This window comes from Solanum lycopersicum, chromosome 11 (genome assembly GCF_036512215.1).
Source record: "Solanum lycopersicum chromosome 11, SLM_r2.1".
NCBI lineage: Eukaryota > Viridiplantae > Streptophyta > Magnoliopsida > Solanales > Solanaceae > Solanum > Solanum lycopersicum.
Genome location: NC_090810.1, coordinates 29158272 through 29179940, shown reverse-complemented (window position 1 = coordinate 29179940; position 21669 = coordinate 29158272). Strand labels below are relative to the sequence as shown.

The 21669-nt window shown below is 34.6% G+C and overlaps 1 protein-coding gene across 1 annotated transcript; it reads left to right on the top strand.

Annotated features, from left to right (window-relative positions):
- Nucleotides 1-1013: 1013 nt before the first annotated feature.
- Nucleotides 1014-19131, top strand: LOC138339347 (uncharacterized). Its single transcript, XM_069290939.1, has 2 exons — nt 1014-1116; nt 18656-19131. Exons 1-2 carry the CDS (start codon nt 1014-1016, stop codon nt 19129-19131), a joined length of 579 nt encoding a protein of 192 aa, XP_069147040.1.
- The last annotated feature ends 2538 nt before the right edge of the window (nt 19132-21669 follow it).

The following is a 21669-nucleotide window of genomic DNA, read 5'->3' as shown; positions in this document are numbered from 1 at the left end:
CTTTGCCAAAGGGGGGCATCAAAAAGACAAACCTCACTTTCATGGCAAAGTTCTTATGGTTGCTAAACCGTCACTGCCTTTCCCCCATAGTTGCAGATAATATTGTTACCTTAGATCGAGTAGTGTTGATGGCGGCGATGATATCTGGGTTCAAGGTGGACTTCACATGGCTTCTACAGACATTCATGCACAAGAGGGCATTCAAGGACACTAGTACCTACCCTTTCCCCTGCATGATCTTTGCTCTCTGCAGGTCCATAGGTGTGCCCATATGGCACGTAGAACAGCTTAAGACCCCTCAAGGCATTGCTGATGCCGGCCTCATTAGAGACTAGGCCAATGACTTGGATCCACACAGAGGGCCCCGTACAGAGCTGCCCCCAAATGCTGATGATCTTGCTTATACGTTATCCCTGGCCCACACAGCTACACAAGCGGCGTCCACTAACACAACAACGGTTGAGTCTATCTCGGGTAGTAGCACTGCCCCGAGCTCCTCTCGCAGAGTCCTTCTACCGGCACTGGTCCCGCTTGGTAGGGTCCAAAAACTAGAGGCGCAAATGGCCACCATTCTGCATCATATTCAGCCGTGGATGCAGAAGTCTATTACTGAGTCTGAAGAGCGCCTAGAGAGGAAAATTGTTTAGTATACAGAGCGGAAGATCGTTGAGGTTAACCAGCGCTTCGACGCCTTTGAGTTGAGGGTGCTAGCACGACCAACCCCTCTGGTGGATGTGTCGAATCTTCAGGCTGCAGTCGATAGTCTTCGTGCAGATATCGATACGATCTTAGTGGCTAGTGTGCCGGAGTTTGAGGCCCCTTCTGTCGAGCCTGCTGAGGACACAATATTTGTGACCCTTTTTGCAACTTCAGAAATTCAACCACCTCCCCCTCGAGGGAGTTCCAAAAGGCGTAGGGGTAGAGTAGAGGATGATGTGCGAGAACGGAAGAAGGAGCGCCGAGAGATGGAGGCTGCGAGGAGAGCCTCACTTGCTGAGGAGGCGGCGCACTAGATGAGAGCATCAGAGTTAGCGGCTGGGGCGTCTAGCTCCCGCACTGTAGAAATAGCAGGAGGCACTAATGATGGTGCGCTTGTTGGTGATGACACCACTGAAGGTACGCAGATTGCAGAGGACGTGGCTACCGGGGAACCGGACCCACCATCTTGCTGATCGACGGTGCTTTGCGCCACAGGTTTGCTTCACCTACCACTCTAGTATGTTAATTTTTAAGCATTGGGGACAATTGCAAGTTTTTTTGTTGGGGTGGGGTAAATGGAAAGTGAGTGTTAGGGTGAAGTATGAGTAGCCCAATTCACTATCATCTTTTGGGGTTTTATTGCCTGTGTTTTTTTCCTTAAAAGACTAATTACATTTTCTATTGAACCGGCACGTTTATATCTTTTGTACATAGTTTAATTCAGGAGCATGATGGCTAAAATTATATCCTGATAAACTGGAAAATAATGCATGACTTGGCATAGTAACTGATAATTGTGTGTCCCTAAGCATGAAATAGAGTTACACCATTGTATTACCCTTTGTCTTAAATTCGAACTAGGTGTTTGATAAAATGGTATAGTAATGAGATGTCAAGTGAGTGTGAGGAAAATTTGAATAATCCACTATTGGTACTATGCTAGAACTTGCCTGGTTAGTCCTGCTAAAAGTAAGTTGTAATAGATAATTAGGAAAGGATCATAGGCCCTTGTTCAATATAGCCCATTTCTAGCCTAAATAAAATAAATCAAATGAAATTTATCCTTCTTTGATCCAAATAATCTGAGCTTAAAATTAGACCAGTCTTTTTCACCCCAAATGATCTTTTCTTGGAACAATGTGTTGGCCGTAGTTTCTCCTTGGACATGTGCACCTCAGCTTATGCCAAAAGCATAAGTTCAGGGTGGCTAATGCAGTAAACAACCTTCGTTATGGCCCTGACCAACTTTGGGTATTGTGTACCTTGACTCATTGCAAAGCCATGAGTTGAGGGTGGTTATTATGAGGAATGCTCTTGAAAGTGGGGTTGAAAGAACAAAGAGAGAGAAAGAACAAAAGTAAAGTGACTCAAAAGTTAGTTGAATGAAAAATAAAGAAAAAGAAAAATTTACAAGAAATACAAGCAAGAAATGAAGAGAGTAACTTACACAAATGAAGAAAGAAGAGAAAATAGCAAGGTGAATGTATATGAGAAACTGAGCGAGATAAAATGATAGAAAGCGGAAGGTTTAGCCAATATGTCAAGGAGGGAATAAAGTCACTAAAGTATACCTAAATATACCCTACCTGACCCTGAGCCTATGTTACTAGCAAAGAAAGTCCTATCGTGATCCTTAGGGTTTTATAGTGAACTTAATACAATGAAAATAAGGGCAAGCTTATGGCAATAGGTATGAATGAGGGTGACTTTGTTCTGAGAGCGATTGTTGAAAAGTAATCCTTATACTCGAACTGAAATCATTGTGTGAAAAATGAGGATTTTGTTTTAGAGTGAGGACACTAGTTGCAATACCGGAATTGTTATCACCTCGTTGAGAAATTTAAGAAGATAGGTGTTAGTGCATGGTGAGTCTTTGTCATGTTCTGACCTCACAAAATTCAAGCCTAATAGTGATAGCATGCATAGATTTTATGAGATTAATCGGGATTTATAGCCAAATTATTGCAAAGGATAATACATGGATACTATTGTACAAAGATTGTGTAGTGAGTTATAGTGCATCGCTTGAGGACAAACAACGAATTTAAGTTGAGGGTGTTGATATACTGTGGTTTCACGGTATAATTAATACTTTTTCCTTAATTTTAGTGTTTCCGAATGTCTTTTTGTGCTAATTTTTATATAAGTTTCTCTTTGTTTTGAAGGAAATCTGTCCAAATCTGAATGCGGAGATTTTGAGCGAAGAAATTCAGAAGAGACCACCTACGGAGCTTATGACGGTCCGTCGTTCTTGTGACGGTCCGTAGGTGGCAGCATAGTGCAGCTGCTGAAGGAAGACGGGGATGTCTTACCAAGTGTGGGGTTATGAAGCCTGTGATGGTCCATCGTGTCTATGACGGTCCGTGCTGCAGGTTCGTCATGAAGTTAAGAGAAGTGATCCTAGTATCCGGATTCCAAGACTTGAAGAGATTTGGAACGAAGACCCTTGACGGACCGTTGTGCCTATGACAGTCCGTCATACTTGCCATCGAGGGTGGTGAAGAGAGTAGTAGAAGAAATTGCATAAGTATGAATCGACGGAGTCCGTGACGGTCCGTCGTGACCACGACGATCCTTCACGTGGTCCTTCGACCCAGCTGCATTTTGGCAAATTTCCAGCAAATAGAGTCCTTGTTTAATTAGGTTTTTATTTTTTATAAATAGTTCAAAAAACCTCGTATTTGAGGTTAGACTATTAGATTGAAAAACTCCGTATTGGTAAACATTGTATTGTGAGATTCTTGATAATTATTAGATTTTTTGTGAGATTATTGATTATTTTGAGATTCTTGCAAGTGAACATTGGTGATTAATCAAGCAAACTTTTGATTTTTACTCTTTCTCATTGAACTAAGTACATGAATTCTTATTTAATATATTTGAATATTGTGAGTATGACTATGAGTAACTAAACTCCATAACTAGGGTTGTGGGAACCATAAGCAAATAATGAGATAAAACCTAAGTAAAATAACAATTCTAGAATAGTGTCTTGCATTTATTAATAATTCTTTCGCATAGAAGTCTTTATAATGGATTACCAACGTTAGAACTCGCCATAATGCTACTTGCCGAACCAATGAGGTAGATAATAGGAAAAGAATAATTAACATAGATTTAGTGTATACTATCTAACAGCCTAGTATTGATTGGTACGAGGTAATAACTTAGTCAAATATTGAATACGATGCTTAATATGAGGTAAGGATAAGGGTTAGGATAGCAACACACGTAGCCGTACCAAGGTACGGAGTGAGATTTTCTAGATACCGGACAAAGGATTTAGAAATACATAACTTATTACTTTGCATGCAAGATTCTAGGAAAGAATTGTTATAGTTAGAATTATGAAGTTATGAACTTATGGGAAACACGTAAACCCTAGTTACTTTGATTAATTGATTAAAATCCAACATTCTAAGTTGTTAAGTGTCTCTTTCAAGTTCATTAGTTATTTTCACTCAATTAGAAATAGAAACCCCCCTTTTATTGTTTTTACTTTCCAAAGAAGTCATTGACTAAACAATCGTAATAACAGGTTAAAGTTAAGTCTAGACTATTTTTCCTCGTGGGAACGATCCCAACCTCACTAGTTGGGTTATTTACTTGACACGACCGCTTTACTTCTTATTTAAGAAGTAAGTTTGAGCGTATCATCTAACATAAAGGGGAGATTAGAAGAAACAGCAGAATTGTAACTACTCTTATTGAATGTCCCTTAAGGATAGAGTCTATGATATGCATGAAGAATAATAAGCTCATGAATAGTAAATAAAATAATACTTGAAAAAGTTGTTGGATCAAAGAATCAAAATGATCATAATAAGAAGATAATATGATCTTGGGGAGCCTACGACATAACACTTTATGAAACCTCAAGAGAAGGGTAGCGACCTAAATAGAATTAAGTGAAAACATCTCAATATGTTATGTCATATTGTGAATCAATGCAAAATGATATATCGTTTACGGTATCATTGATACAATATCACACAATGTTGTTAAAAATATTATGATATAATTTCTATGAATATTAATGCATTTTTGTGTAGAAATAATTATCAAGTGAAAAGTGGAATGGTTCATCTTTGTAAGCATAAAGCTTATTTGAATTGCAATATAGGCACTAGATGATGTCATACATTTAATATTTAATGGGTTCGAAATCTAGCATATACAAGGTTTTGGAAAACTCGTTTATTATCCTCATAAGGATTAAATAAATTCAAAATGAATAGAGCATATACAAATACTGTTATGAAAGTTGATAACAATTGAATCTTTTGAAGAGTTTTCAAGAAGCAACAGATTATTTTCTTAAAGAAGTTAATGAAAGGAACATGGAGAAATCTTTGACCCTGAAAGGAAGATTATTAAAAAGAGATAGAAGAAAGCATATTTCGTCAAGTTTTTTCTACACTCATGGGCTCCCATGAATGGTGATATAAACATGCAAGAGGTATGTTCCAGTAACATTATTGTTGATTTATTCACCAAGTCTCTACAAACTACAACTTTCAAGAAGATGGTGCACAAGCTTGGAAAACGAAGATTCTAGTCTCTGAATTGATGTTGTCATTAGGGGGGAGTTAATATGCAATGTACTCTTTTTTCCTCACAAGGTTTTGTCCCACTGGGTTTTTTTTGTAAGGTTTGGAATGAGGGATCCATAATGCGTATTATTAGATATGTGTACTCCTTTTCCTTCAATATGTATTTTTCCTTTTGGGTTTAATCTAGTAAGGTTTTAACTAGGCGCATATTATTGTGAATCCTACTTACAGACCAAGTTATGTTTTCTCTATAAATAAATGATTTCCTTAATTGTAAAGAAGATCTATGAATCCTAAATATACTTCAAGAGAAATAAAAAGTTTTTTCTCTTCTCCCTACTTTTTTCTTTTTGTAAATGTAAATAGTTTCATAACAGGTAATTCAATTTTATTAATTAATATTTATAAGCGGATTTTAGAAAAAGGAAAACTCTGTTTTTTTAAAGGTTTGAAAGAGTCCAAATTTGACTAAGTCTTTACATAAAGCCTAATCAATCTTCACTTTTAACTCTCTCTCTCTCTCTCTCTCACGTCAAAATCTCTTTTTCTTTTCCCGTTCTCTATGCCAAAATACAAGAACTGACCACCAACTAAAAGTTCTTCACACTTGAAGAACATTCACATTAAGAATATAATAAAAACATATCCAAAAACGTTTGGCAAAGGGAGGGTTTTTCCGTCGAAGTTTGGTGTTGAAGCTATGATTTGGACGTGAATTGAAGGAGGTCTTTGGGCAGAAAATTCAATATTTGAACGCCAGAATAACATATGAGTCTTCATCATCTTTGTCCCTTTCCCAAGGGACCCCTAGGATTGAGTCGACTCTAATCTGAAAATTAGAATTGTTACCTGTCACTAGATCCTATCGATGATTGTATGTTTATATGTCTACTGGTATATATTAGTCATGTAATGTGTTTTTGTGATTAATATATTCATGAATGTGTGTTTGGAATCGTATGATTGATAACCTATGTTTTCCGAAAATATGTATTTATGTCTGTGCAATGCATAGTCGTGAAATTTGGACACGAATTGGAGCATGAAAATTACATCTTTATGATTGTATTTCGCGTTCACAAACTTGTTTAAATCATGATGTTCATACGTGATGAAAAAATTCTGATTTTAGTGCAAACTCTTTATCGAATGTGATCTTTAAAATGCACCTAATGACCTTACTAAAAACTACTCCAAATGTACACAGATTTAACGTAAAATAGGTGAGAAAATAGGGTGCAAAAATGTGATCAAAATTTCTAACATTGTGTTATCTTAGTTTCGGCCACACCAAGGATAAAAACATGAGATTTTGATTGAATGAAAAATAGGTGAGGTCACTAGGAATTGAACCCGAGACCTCACAGACGAAAAGCTCCAAAAACGTAAATATAGAAGTGGGGTTAAGGGTGAATCAAACCTGGGTACCCTTGACTTAAAAGTTGGTGAATTTCACTAAGGCTTATTATAATTAATTGAAATTTTACAATTCCTAGTGCCTTGTCTCATTTTTCCAAAGTTAAAAAAAATAATGATATTAGAGAAGTGGGGTTCGAACCCACTACCTCTTAGTCAGATTTGAGGAATTAAAAGAAAAACAAAAGGGTGAGGCGTGTGGGAATCAAACTCACGACTTATAGGCAGAATAAAAGGGAATTTATGGACAAATATTAAAGGGGGGATGTGTGGGTTGGAACCCACACCCTCTCTGCCAAGAAGGATATAATTAAAAGAATATCAAGAAAACAAGGAAATGAGGATGTGGTGGTTCGATCCCACATCTTCTGATTCCCCGTGAACGAAAAATAAAGAGTGAAATCAAGGGGAAAAAATGAAGGCGTTGGGGCTTTATCATGGATCCCCAAGTCGTGTGGATGAAACAAAAAAAAGTCTACGCATTTCCAAAGTAATTCAAAATTGGGTTCCCTTGTCCAAATACTTTATTGATACATATGTCATACGTGAATCAATGTTCAGAATAATGTTGCCTACATAGATCAAAATTGAGATCTTGGCATACTGACAAGATGTATAAGATTTGTACCACATAATCATAGGATGATATGAATCTTTTCAATGAACTATGAATGAAGCCTCATGGCTTGTATGTATAGAACCATAAGTGTAGAATACATTTAAAACATGTATACCTAAGATATATATAACGAAATGATGAAACGCTAAAAGGGTCCAGTAAGATCTTGAAACACACTACATGGTCAAGTGCATTGTCATACGATGGAATGAACACTAACATAAAGAGGTGCGTAATTATGAAAAGCAAATTTGCTATAGTTAATGAATGAGGCGACAATATGATAAAAAGTTTATGTGACAGAGAGAGAAATATCAAATGAGCCTAAGTAAATGTTACAAAAACCTACGCATGTATGAGAGTGTAAGTTAATAAAGAGACTAGTATCTATTAACACTCTAATGAAAGTAATGAAGTTAATGCATAATTAATACTAATGAAGAAATGACAAATCATCTAATGAGTTAAGATGTCCTCACACTAGAAGCCATCTTCCATGATTTATGAGTTTAATGTAATGAAGCTTTATACTGAATACCGATAGGCTAGCTATGAGCGGTGATGCCTTCCTACGGGAAGGGTAGAGGTTAACGTACATTTCCTGAGATGAGACTGTCTGGCATGCCGAGTATGGGTCTTTTTATATTCCTAGTCTTTGAACCTATACTATAAATATAGGGATCTTTCAGGGTTCAGTCGCCTATATATGCTAGCATACTTTTAGTCACTTTGTCCGGTGATTCCACCTCTTTTCGGTGTCGGGAAGACACAGGATTTAATGATGCTCACATGATCTATATCGAGTAAAGATAAATTTCCCAATAGATGAATGAGGAGAGCTTTAAACTATGCAGATCTTGAAATGAATGATACCAAAGGTGTTAGAATAGGATAATGAAGAGGTGAGCAAGACTTAAGTAATGACATTAAGTCATTCTTGATCATTGCTCAGCGAACAGGTTGAATGTCTTAAACTACATCCTAGGTATAGTTGGTGTTTACACTATCTTATGAATGCATGAACTGAAGTACGTATATATGAATGGAGCAGACTCTATATTTGCTAAAGATGGCTCCCCAGTTGAGGTCCCATATGTTGAGGCCACATTTTTGGGAAGTCTTCATATCAAGTCCATGATTCCAAAGTCTTATTGCATATGAACAATTGATATGAAAGATGTATGTGATATATGCAATATGTTATGTGTTATGTGTTAGAAGTTATGTGATGTGTGCAATATGATACATATGATGATGCATGTTACTATAATGGCATTACTTTCCTAATCCAATTTGGCAAGTCTACTGACTTTCATCATCAAAATTTGGCAGGTCCACTAATTTTCCCAATCCAAATTTGGCAAGTTTATTGAATTGACTTTCCATAAATCACATTGTTAGGAAAGAGATATTCATACTCATGCATATCTTTGGTGTGTTCTTGCATATACCCATACTTATTACAAGTGTATAGAAATCCCATAGAACTCTATATTTTTATGTGTATGCACCGGTGGATGTTAGAGCTTACAGATCGATGTTCAAGCTATCTAGACATGGAGCATTCATCCGGACTTGGTAGGCACTCATGCATTCGAGGACGCTTACCCATTCTATTCTAACTTATTTATAGGATTGACCTAGTGGAGTATGTTCCACTAACGTTTCTTTCTCGTTTTATTTCAGACCTTGCATTGGTGCCATAATGGCAAGTATACACATAATGTAGTATTGAACTTTTTCTTTCATTTTATGTTCTTAATGTACGATGGTTGATGGTGAACATATATGATTTTAAGTAGAATGACTTATATGCCTGTTACGAAATAAAATTTTCAAATTTTCCACTAAAATTGATCTAGATGCAGTAAGGATGACATATTTAGGTTTCATTGTGACCTATGAGAGGTTCACTATGCTTGTCTCATCTTGAGTCTAGATTCCAGTCATGACAGACTTCCTACTCTTAAGTCGTAGTTTCCTTATCTCCTCTATTTTTTGTTGTTATATCTTTATTGTGTAAAGTACATTTTTTATGATATGACTGGCCTTGTGCTACATAATTTGAATTTTCATTCGGGGCCAAATGTTCCTAAAAGGGGTATAATGTAACAACCCAAAAATGACTATGCGAATTAATGCCTAAACGTACATAGAATTCCTACATTAAACCGGGGTGACACGACTTGATGCTTGTTGAACAAAACCTCAAAACCTATGCACCAGCCAATCCAACAAACTTGGTGAGTTAGTTGAGCGAGGAAAGGTTGGGTCCAGCCATGTCGGGCGTCCGAATAATAAGATTCACAAGGCTGTCTTGACCGGACATTAAAGGGTATTATTTTGTTTGGAGGATTTAGGGGTTAAATTGTCTTTTCCATGATAAGGAAGGTATTTTCATTGCCCTAAGTATTTAATGAAGTTATTATTTAATGTAATTAGTGGATTGTGTGGGTCGGGTCGACCCGGATAAACAGGATTCTTGATGTAAGCTTCACTCGGGTTCGATCCTCGGTAGAAGAAATATTATGTTGAATTCACTGGTATTTAATTATCTTATTTAAGTAAGGACGTGTTAGTCATTTAACTTAAGCCTTAGAAAATCAGATTTTTAATTTAAATAACAATGATTCCTAGTTTACTAAGTCTTTACAAAAAACTCAAACTCCTAAACTTACTCTTACATCTCTCCACGCTCATTCTCACATCTCTCCACTATCATTTTCACGCTTCATCATCATTAAAGAACAAAATGAAAAGTTCATCACTCTTGAAGTACTTGTAAGCAAAAACTCAAAAAAGAAAAACTAAACGAAAACCAAAAACATTTTTCTTGACGGGTTACGCGTGAGATTTTGCTGGGGAAGCATTGTTATTTTGGGAGTTTGCAGTGCATTGGATAAATTTTAAACAGTGTCGAACGACAGAAAAAGTATGTGTTTCTTTGTCTCGGTCCCTTTCGCAAGAGACCACTAGGATTCAGTCGTATTCTTATAAAAAAACTAGGAATGTTTCCCCTTTCTATGTCCATTTCACTAGCTCCCATCTGTTGTTGTAGGTTGGGTATGTTTGCTGGTAGAATTTAGGGACGTAACGTGTTTTTGTGATTATAAAGTTCATGTATGTCTGCTCGGATTTATGTGATTGTTGATTATGTCTTTTCCAAAACTATGTGAAAATGGAATGTTAAATCCTTGTGTCTTTGTATGCAATTACTTGTAGAAATCGTGATGTTCATCGGAGGTCTCATGTTTATGAATTGAGTGAAAAATCTTGGCCAAATGTAACCACAAATGTTCACATAATAATTTACGAAATATCCAGCGAATTGACTAAGAATCTAACGTACAAATATTGAGAAAAGGTGGACTAAAAACGTGACCAAATTTCGAGAAATTTGTTAATTTGGTCTCGACATAGGCAGCATTGAGGATTTGGGTTTCATTAGAATTTTAAAATGTGTGAGGTCATCAGGGATTGAACATGAGACATCTCTATATGTAAGCTTCTTAAATTTCAATAATAAAAATGATGTACGGGGAATTTGAAATGGGGTAAGGACAGTAAAGAAATGAAAGAGGGAAAAAATATATAAAATGAGGTGTGTGAGGATCGAACCTACAACATCTAGAATAGGTTTGGAGATTAGGATTTAATTAAAGAAAAGTAAAACAAATGAGGTTGTGGACGATGGATCCCACACCCTCTTGGCCTCAAACGAAAAAGAAAGGAAAAAAATAAACAGAAAAAAGTATAGACGTTGGGGCTCCACCTCAGGTCCCCAAGCAAAAATTTTAAATCAAAAATTAATATAAGATGAAGTGTTGCTCAAGGTATTTGAAATCGGGTTCCCTTCCCTAATCTTGTATTGATACATAAGTCTTACGTTATTAAATAATTAATGAATACGGCCTATAGGAATCAAACTCGACACCTTGGGAGACTTACAAAGATGCATAATTGTTGTACCACATAATCTTTGGTAGGTATAAGTCACTTAAAATCATTATGAACGAAGCCTTATGGCTTGTACACATGGATTCATAAGTCTAACGTACGTTTAAGAATTAGTGAACCTAAGATGTATGTGAAGAAATGGTGTGACCCCATGATGGTTTAGTAAGGGTGTGAAACTCACAAAAAGGCTAAGTGCATTGGAATATGACGAAATTAATATTCACATAGTGGGGTGAGTAATTATGAAGAGCTAATATGCTAAAGTTAATGAATGTGGTGAAAACATGATAAGACACTAACATGAAAGATGAGATCAATCTAAAATGAGCATAATAAGGGTTACCAAAAATCGTACTCACCTATGAGGGTTTAATGCACACTTAATACTAATGATGAGATGAGAAATCATGGAATGAGCAATGATGCCATAATGCTAGAAGTCAGCTTCAATGATGTATGAGATGAATGTACTGGAACTTCAAATGGAGCACTGATAGGCTAGCTATGAGTCTTGACTCCTTCTTTTTGGAAGACAGAAGTTCATGTAATACTCATTCAATGAGACTGTCTGTGAAGGTGGGTAAAGGTCTCCTTATAACTACTAGTTTTTGAATCTATGCTGCAACATAGGGTTCTAGCATGGTTCATATATGCTAGAATGTTTTGGTTTCACTTTGGCTTGTGATTCCATCACTTTTCATTTGGGGGTAGACACTGGTTTTTGTGAGGCTCTCATGATCTATGTAAGTTAAAGTTAAATTTCCTAAAGAAAGAATGAGGCCAACCTCATGTAATGCACACAATGAAATGAATGATACCAAGGGTCTTTGGATAGGATAATGAAGAGGTGAACTAGACTCATGTAATGACACTAGGTCATTCTTGGGCATTGCAAAATAAGCCCGATGAGAGTCCTAAACAATATCCTAGGTATATAAATGGATGAAAATGAATAACATAAGAATGAATGAAGCAGACTCTTTGTTTTCTAAAGAAGGCTCTCGTGTTGATTTCCCATATGTTGAACCCTAATTTGGGAATTCCTTATGTTAAGTCCGTGATTACAAGTTTTTACGGCATTTGAATGATATATTTGTGATATGTGTATGTGCTAAATGAAATCTGTTATGTGTTGTGCAATATGAAAAGAATGATGATGCATGTTACTCTCACAGCATGACTTCCCTTATCTGATTTTATAAGTCCAACTAACATGGCTTTCTATAACTCATATCATTTGGAGAGAGATCTTCTTAATCATGCATATCCTTGGTGTGTAGTTTCATACACTCATACTTAGTAACAAGTGTGTACTAATTCCATACAACCCTCTACTTTTAATTGCAGGTGCAGGAGGACGCTAGAGCTTACTAGACAAGTGTGTACTAATTCCATAAAACCCTCATGCTTTCGAGGATGGTTATCTCCTAAATTCTAGCTTAGATTTGGGCATGATCTAGTGGAGGAGGTTCTACTAGCATTTCTTTTTTTTATTATTTTCAAACGTGGTATTGATTCAATTTAGCAACTTTATATTACTACAATTATGAACCAATTCCTTCATTTGAATATCTGGTTATTAAATGGTTGTGACATAATACAAACATATATGCATATATTGTTTCTCACGATGAGGTCCATATATACTTCAAACCAAACAAGAGTTTTTCATTTTCCATTAAAATTATCCTTTACAATGTAGTGATGACGTATATAGGATTGTCTGCAAACTCCGAGAGGTCAATGACGCCGGTTTCGGCTAGGGTCTAGACCCAGGTCGTGAAAGTTCATTAGAAAAAGACATCAGATATTAGAATGATACGGGATGAGGCCAATAAATCAACATCTCATAGAAATTTGCATGAAGAGGATCTACTTATTTGAGTGGATTTGGTCGCAGACGTGGAAAATATATCACTTTGAAAATACAAGATGAGTCTTAGAGTCTTAGACAGGTACCATGTGGTATAAGCGTTGTTTTATGACCTATTTTAATGAATATAGGTAATTTTGAAACTTTAAGAAAAAAAACATCCAAGAGCGTCCATGACGTTCGGAAACTAGTTATATGCGGTACTAGCGGGACATAGTCTATTTGACTTCTTTTTAGGAGTCAAAAATTCATGAAATTATGTGGAAGGGTGTATAAAAAAGGTTAAGTATGACTCTTTGGTGAAACGTCTGGGTACGACATCCGAAGAACCAACCAAGGGACCTTGAGATGGACCCTAGCATGTAGGACGAAACACATCCTCGGCATTGTTGAACAACGAGAAGCGATCATCGGCTCGTGTGTTTATTAATGGGGGGTCAATGAACATTGTCGTCTAACTCTTATCCAAAAAATTGGAGTCCGTCATATGAAAATTCCCAAAACTCAATGATAGTTATGCAACACAGAAGGCATAGTGCTCGTCGACTCATAGATGCACCGTCGACGGGGTTTCGTTTGTATGGGGGACGGTCCGTCTGTGAGGGTCCATTTTTCTGTACTATTTAAGTTAAGTACAATAAAAATGATTAAGGGGTTTAGGGGTTATTTAGGTATTAAAGGAAGATTAATCTACTAATTTAACCCCCCAAATAAAGACCCCAACCCTCATTAATCTAAACACAACTCAGAAAAATAAAGTCTCTTCCTTCTCTATTCTTTCTCTCTCTATTTGGTAAACAACATTGAAGAAAATCTAGGGGGTAGTTTTGGGGAATGTAAAGAGACTATTTTACCATCAAATCTTCATCAAACGTTAAGGTATGGGATCTAATTAACCTTTGACACTCTTTCATCAAAGGGTTCCTTCAAAATGGATTTCAAAAGTTGAGATTTCATGTGGGTTTCATATAATTAAAATATTATTGTTGTGAACTGAGTTGTTTAGGTTTTATTTAGTATATAATGGATACATTAACATTTATTTAACATTATTATGATCAATTGTGATAGTTTGGTTCAATTTGAAGATTATGATCCTTAACCTTTAACCCTAGGTTGATCTTGATGTAAATTGGGTTGTGATTTATTCAATTATCTTGATTGTGGGTTAAATCACTATTAGATGATGTCACTACACCAAATTGACAAATTAGAATGATTTTTAGTCTTTCATGGTAATCTTGAGAAGTAATCTAGGTTATGGAAATTGTCCTAAGTAATCCTATTTTTAGCATTGATATTGTATTGAAATATTGTGTAGTGACTCTTTTAATATTTTTAGCATGTTCATTATTGAATTATTATGTTCAACATCTAAATGGGCTTTAATTAAGGTTTTATGGTAAGGCCTAAATGATGAACAATAAAGAAGACTTTGTAAGCCTTGGTGTCTCAATCTTTAATTCCAATTTTCATTAATTGTTGTTAAGTCATGATTTTATATTGGAGTATACCTTATATAAGGATGATAGGGTTGTATGATGTTTAAAATTAAAATGTTTATACTATGTTGTCAGGTTTATTAAGGTGTATGTGATATAAGGATGGTGATGACTAGAAATGTACCTTCATATGCAATGAAATGTTAATGTGGTAACCTCATTTATATGAATTGTTATTAATGGACTATACTCATGCAATTTTTATTGAGCTATTATGATAATGATTATTCAAGGGGTGTACCTCTGACCTAAACTAATCTATGATTGATAGTTTATGGCTTAAAGACATTTCAATAAAGGGACTTAGCTTATAACAGAGTTAACTTGACAATGTGAGGTAATGACTTCCCAAAGAAGAAGATTCGCCCTGTAGTTCTATATGAGTTGTTAACTTCGCTTAGAGGAATACTCATACAATGGATTCCCATGAGAGGATTCCCCAACAATAATGTGGTATCAAGAGGGAATATACTTTCTCTTAGTTCTTGAACTATGTTGCCTTCATAGGAAGACTAGCTAGTGGATCCACCTAGAAAGCTACATTTATGTTTGGTTTTACTTTTTCTGGTAGACCACCTTTCATCGGTTTAAGGTTTAACAACAGTGGATTTCACACTAAGCTCTTTTGGTCTATGTAGGTTAAGGAAAGTGTTTCCTATGTTAAAATAATGTAATGAAGTATAAATTAACTAAGGTGACTTAAGAGGTTTATATTTGCTTAGGTAAAGGTATGGGACTCTACTTATGACTTGTAGTAGTTCTCCTTGATGGATGCCTTTGATGTCTATATTATGTATGTATATGGTCATAACATGTTGATGCAACACTATAAATCATATTATATGTTGATGATTATCCTCTTGAACATGTAATTGGCTTGTAGTATTAAAAAATTATGTTAGGTGTCCTTAAAGGTTATGTTATATGAATTTGGACATTTGTTATGGTTTGTTTGTTGTTTAGTCTACTTTATTGAGTTAAGCACTTCAAGTGTACCAAATACGTTAATAAGGGCTACCTCATCAAGAATAAGTATATCAAAAAGAAACTATGAAATCCCACAAAAATTATTATATAAGGAAGAAATAACACCATATCATTATTTCATAACAGGAATAATAGACCTAAGAAAATATAAAATTTTAATAAATACAGGACAAGAAGAAAATTACATAACAAGAGAGTTAGTATTAGAAGAAGAAATTATAAAAACAGGACACATATGCCCTGGATTACCTAGTGAGATAGTAAACACAAATGAAGAAACAACGGAAAAAGAAATAATTATAGGAGGAATACCCTTAGTAATACCATTTAAAATATACCAAGGAAACCATAATATTACATTAGGAATAAAATGGTTAGAAAAAGTTAAACCGTACAACATAGAGAATGAACAATTAATAATAACCTGTCAAAATAAGAAAATAACTATAAAAAGAACAAAATGATTAATGAAAATATTTATACTTGCAAAAATTATTGTAGAAGAATATCACAACAGATATTATACCCCTATGATAGATATAGGAGCAGAAGCGAATATATGTAAATATAATTGCTTACCAGAAGATAAATGGGAAAAATTAAAAACACCTATGGTAGTAACATGATTTAATAATGAAGGAAGTATGATTAAATATAAAGCAAAAAATATAAAAGTACAAATATGAGATAAAACACTAACAATAGAAGAAATGTATAATTTTGAATTTACCACAAAAGATATGTTATTAGATTTGCCATTTTTAGATAGATTTTATCCACATATAATAACAAAGACACATTGGTGGTTTACCACACCATGCGGAAACAAAATAGGAGCAAAGAAAGTAAATAATAAACAACGAAAACCTATGGAATGGATAAAAGGAAGTGAAAAAATAAACCAAGAAATGGAAAATATAAATAAGAAACAAATATCACAATTAGAAATAATTATATTTACAATAGACAAAGTTAAAATAATTAACGAACAACTAGAACAATTATACAGCGAAAATCCATTACAAGGATGGGAAAAACATAAGACAAAAGTGAAAATTGAATTAAAAGATGAAAATAGTATAATAACACAGAAACCATTAAAATATTACTTTGATGATTTAAAAGAATTTAAAATACATATAGATGAATTATTAGAAAATAATTACATACAAGAAAGCAATAGTAAACATACAAGTCCAGCATTTATAGTTATAAAACATAGTGAACAAAAAAGAGGTAAAAGTAGAATGGTCATAGATTATCGTAATCTAAATCCTAAAACTAAAACATACAATTATCCAATACCAAACAAAATACTAAAAATAAGACAAATACAAGGATATAATTATTTTACTAAATTTGACTGTAAATCAGGATTTTACCACATAAAACTAGAAGAATAATCTAAACAGCTAACATCATTCACAGTACCCCAAGGTTTCTATGAATGGAATGTTTTATTATTTGGATATAAAAATGCACCAGGTAGATACCAACATTTTATAGATAACTATTTTAACCAACTGGAAAATTGCATTATATATGTAGATGACATATTATTATATTTTAAAACACAAGATGAGCATATAAGATTATTAGAAAAATTTTATACAAATAATTAAACATTCAGGTATAAGCTTACGTAAAAGTAAAGCAGAAATTATGAAATCACAGATAGATATTTTTAGGAATACAAATAGATAAAAATGGAATAAAAATACAAACTCATATAATACAAAAAGTAATCACCCTTGACGAAAATATAGATACAAAAAAGAAATTACAATCGTTTCTAGGATTAGTAAATCAAGTAAGAGAATATATACCAAAATTAGCAGAACATTTAAAACCACTACATAGAAAACTCAAAAAAGATGTTGAATATTATTTTGACAACAAAGATAAAGAACATATAAAAAACATTAAGATATTATGTAAAAAATAACAAAGCTATATTTTCCTGATGAAAGTAAGGCATTTACATGCATAGTTGAAACAGATTCGAGTGACCACAGTTATGGAGGAGTATTGAAATACAAATATAACAACGAAAAAATAGAACATCATTATAGATATTATTCAGGATCTTATAACGAAACACAAACAAAATGGGAAATAAACAAAAAAGAATTATTTGCATTATATAAATGTTTATTAGCATTTGAACCATATATTGTTTAAAATAAATTTATTGTAAGAACAAATAACACACAGGTAAAATGGTGGATAACTAAGAAGGTAGAAGATTCAGTTACAACAAAAGAAATAAGGAGATTAGTATTGAATATATTAAATTTTACATTTACAATTGAGGTAATCAAAACTGATAAAAACCTTGTTGCAGACTACCTCTCAAGAGAAAGATACAATGAAAGACCTATTGGCTATGATGACAAATCTATGCCAAAAAATAGAAAAGATAGAAGCAGATGTACAAGATCTGAAAGGAAAAGCTAAAAGTCAGCATCATGACTATAATCATGCGGAGCTACGTCGTTCGGCGGACGGTAAACATCCTGAACTAGAAGGAGACATTGGGAAACTCCAAAAAACCCATAAAAAGTTTGTTTAAATACAGCTGCAAGTACGAGCAAAAAAGATAGTTAGAAACCAAAAAATACAAATTTAAACCAACTGTTCATAAAACCATTTATCCAAAAACCACAAGTACAGATACCCGTGGAACCACAAACATCAACATATGTAGTTAGTGTACAGAATGACAAAAAGAGATACAACTACATTATGCAGTCCTACATCGAAAACATATAAAAAATTCAGACATATTTAAACATGAACCCAAGATCTACGCAAACAAAAAACCCCGAAGAAGTCTATATAAGCCAGGAGTTACAGGGAAATAACAAACTTATAGCACAACCTAAAACCAGTCAAAATTTAGTTAAAACATGTTATAGCTATGGACTACTAAATACAGTATATACATATACCAGAGAAGAAATAATTGGAATACCGGAATTACATAGAGCATTTGTGACATATAAGAGAATTACTAAAGGAAACCTATTTTATATAAAATTCTATACAGCACCAGCTGAGATATTATACGAGGAGATAAAGTCGCCAATACAAGTTGTAAAGATAGGCCTGACCAGAGATATGATTATACCGGAAGAGATAGAGAAACAAATTGATATACAAAAGATAGAAACACCAAACTTTTATGCGAATAAAAGAATAATTGGAATAGCAATAATTATACAAGAGTTAGACAATAATTATTTAAATGGCAATGCTATTTGGAGTTATTATGCAAGAGATCAAGTAATGATTTATTCAAACTCCAAAGAGCTAAGGAAATCAGATATGGATGAAGTCCAGCGATGGATTTTGTCATTACTAAAGCCAGAGGATCAACCAACTACAAGAGCCTTGAAGAAGGAATTTATTTCAGAGGAGTTATTAGTAAGATATTGTAAACTTATCAGCAACAAATACCCAGATCATAGATGCTCCAAGTGTAACGGAGAAGATAACGTAATACCAGCAGCTGATTTGGGATAATGACAAAAGATGGGATAATGATAAAAGAAATAAAGCAAGATATATCAAACAAGATTCATACTAGATAAAAAAAAAAGAGAGAGAGAGATAGATATCTGTGTATAAAGTAAAGTATTTTGTTTTTTAGTGTTTATCATTTTGTGTCGGCTGAATATCAGCCATATGTAAAAAAGTATTGTAAAAGTATGTCGGCCAATAATAAAAAATAGGCCATTAGTAACAGTAAGTTTTTGGTTTTTTGTGTCGGCCAAATGTAAAAAGGCCAAGTGTAAAGTAAGTGTCGGTCATTTTGGCCAAAGGTGTAAAGTTTTTGTGTATAAATAGAGGGCTTTCCCTCATAATAAAATCATCCTCTTTCAAATACATCTCTCTCTCACTCTGAATTCTTTTAATTCCGCTTCCACCCCAGATAGGTATCAGAGCTAGATAATCAAAAGAGAAAATATGGAAAACACATCAGAGATAACAAATCTACAAAAGCAGGTATACATTTTTATCTTCGTGAGTAGCTAAATTACTTTATTCCTTATAATCTCTTGTTGATTATAATTATTTATCATGTCTTAATAATGTTATAATAACCATCTTTAGAAGATTTGCTACAGAAATATTCTATGAACAAGTATGCCCAGACAATGTAATCCTAAGGTTGAAACCGATAGGCAAGAAGGCCGTTTAGGGGAGTAAACAAAGTTGAGGCGCTGTTAGGGTAACTAATCCAAGAAGAAAGCTGTAGTAGTGACTTGACGAGATGATTATTAAACCGTTATGATTTCATAATAAATAAGTTTAATCCATTAAGAGGTTGGAAGGAATAAAACTTTTAGCAAAAATGAATAAAATGAATACCTATTGTCACGACCCAAAATGATCCGCGAGTGGCACCCACACTCATTCTCCTATGTGAGTGAACCAACAAATCTAAACCCAACAATTCAACCATAATGAACGAAATATAATGCGGAAGACTCAAAACTTATTAACAAAAATCAATAAAATAACTTCTAAAATTTAGTACTTATTATTCCCAAAATCTAGAAGTCATCACCACAAGAACATTCTATCCTCAAATTACTAAATCTAAGAGTATCTAGGAAGCTAAAATAACTAAACAGATGGTCCATGTCCGAACTTCAAGGACATCAAGACATGAATGAGTGAGAATTCAGTCCAAGCTAGGAACAATAGCTCACCCTGAAATCTGACGTGATAAAGACTGGCTAGAGTTCAGGACGAGTTGACGACGATGGCACGTTTGCTGCACTCCAAAAATAACAAAGAAGAAAATTACAAGTAGGGGTCAGTAAAAGGCACAAGTACTGAGTAGGTATCATCGACAAACTTAAAATAGAAAGCAATATATATCAGATAATAACATAAAATCAACCATAACACTTAACAGGTTACAACAACAAGTACCATAACCATTGGCCACAACCCAAGCATATCTATGAGGACTCAAGCCTCCACACCATACTCACTTAGGAATCAGGTTCTTCAAACCTGAGTATATTAGCATAATTCAATATTCATTCTCTTTACTATCCTGGTGTCGGAACGTGACACTCCGATCCCCTCAATATTCATTCTCTTTATTATCCTGGTTTCGGAATGTGACACTCCGATCCCCTACTATCCTGGTGTCGGAACGTGACACTCCGATCCCCTACTATCCTGGTGTCGGAACATGACACTCCGATCCCGTACTATCATGGTGTCGGAACGTGACACTCTGATCCCCTACTACTATGTGTCGATTCGTGACACCGGATCCCCTAATCTCATTAATTTCCAATTCATCAACCTTCCTTTATGCCAAGACATCATCATTAATAGATAGGTTTTAGGGTTTAAGATTCAACAGCGTCATCATGCTAATTTTATCACAATTATATAATCACATCATGCAACCGCACAATTAAGCATATAGACGACTTTACAATACTACCCAATACATATCAATCGCTATTTAGAGTTTACTATGGAAAAGCATAAACCATAAACTACCTCCATCGAAGAATTCGTGATCACGCAACCTACTCCTCAAGGTCTTTGCTTTCCTCTTCGTTCTCTCTTCTCTCGCTCGTTCGTCCCTCTCTTCTGTTCTTCCTATTTTTCCTTATTCAAACTTTTTTTCTTTTACCCTAATTATCATATAATTATGTATAAAAGATGGTAAAAGTAACCCATTATTTATTTCAAGGTTATCTCCTTTTAACCCTCATGTAATTGAATAATTAACGTTAAACCACTAACATTATAATCATAAGCAGGAATAGTCCAAAACACCCCTAAAAAAACTTTAGCAGAATTCCGACCCGAGTGGGCTTATGTCACTCATGACGGCTCGTCGTGCTTGCGACGGTCTGTCCTGCAGAGTCGTCACAGAGTTCAGAGACTCAATTCTGTGGAAAGATTTATGACGGTCCGTCGTGCCAATGACGGTCCGTCCTGCCATTCCGTCGTGAAGTTTAGAGAGTCGATCTCAGTACCCAAATATTCAGAATCTAAGTGTTTTGGAACGAGACCCCCTCGACT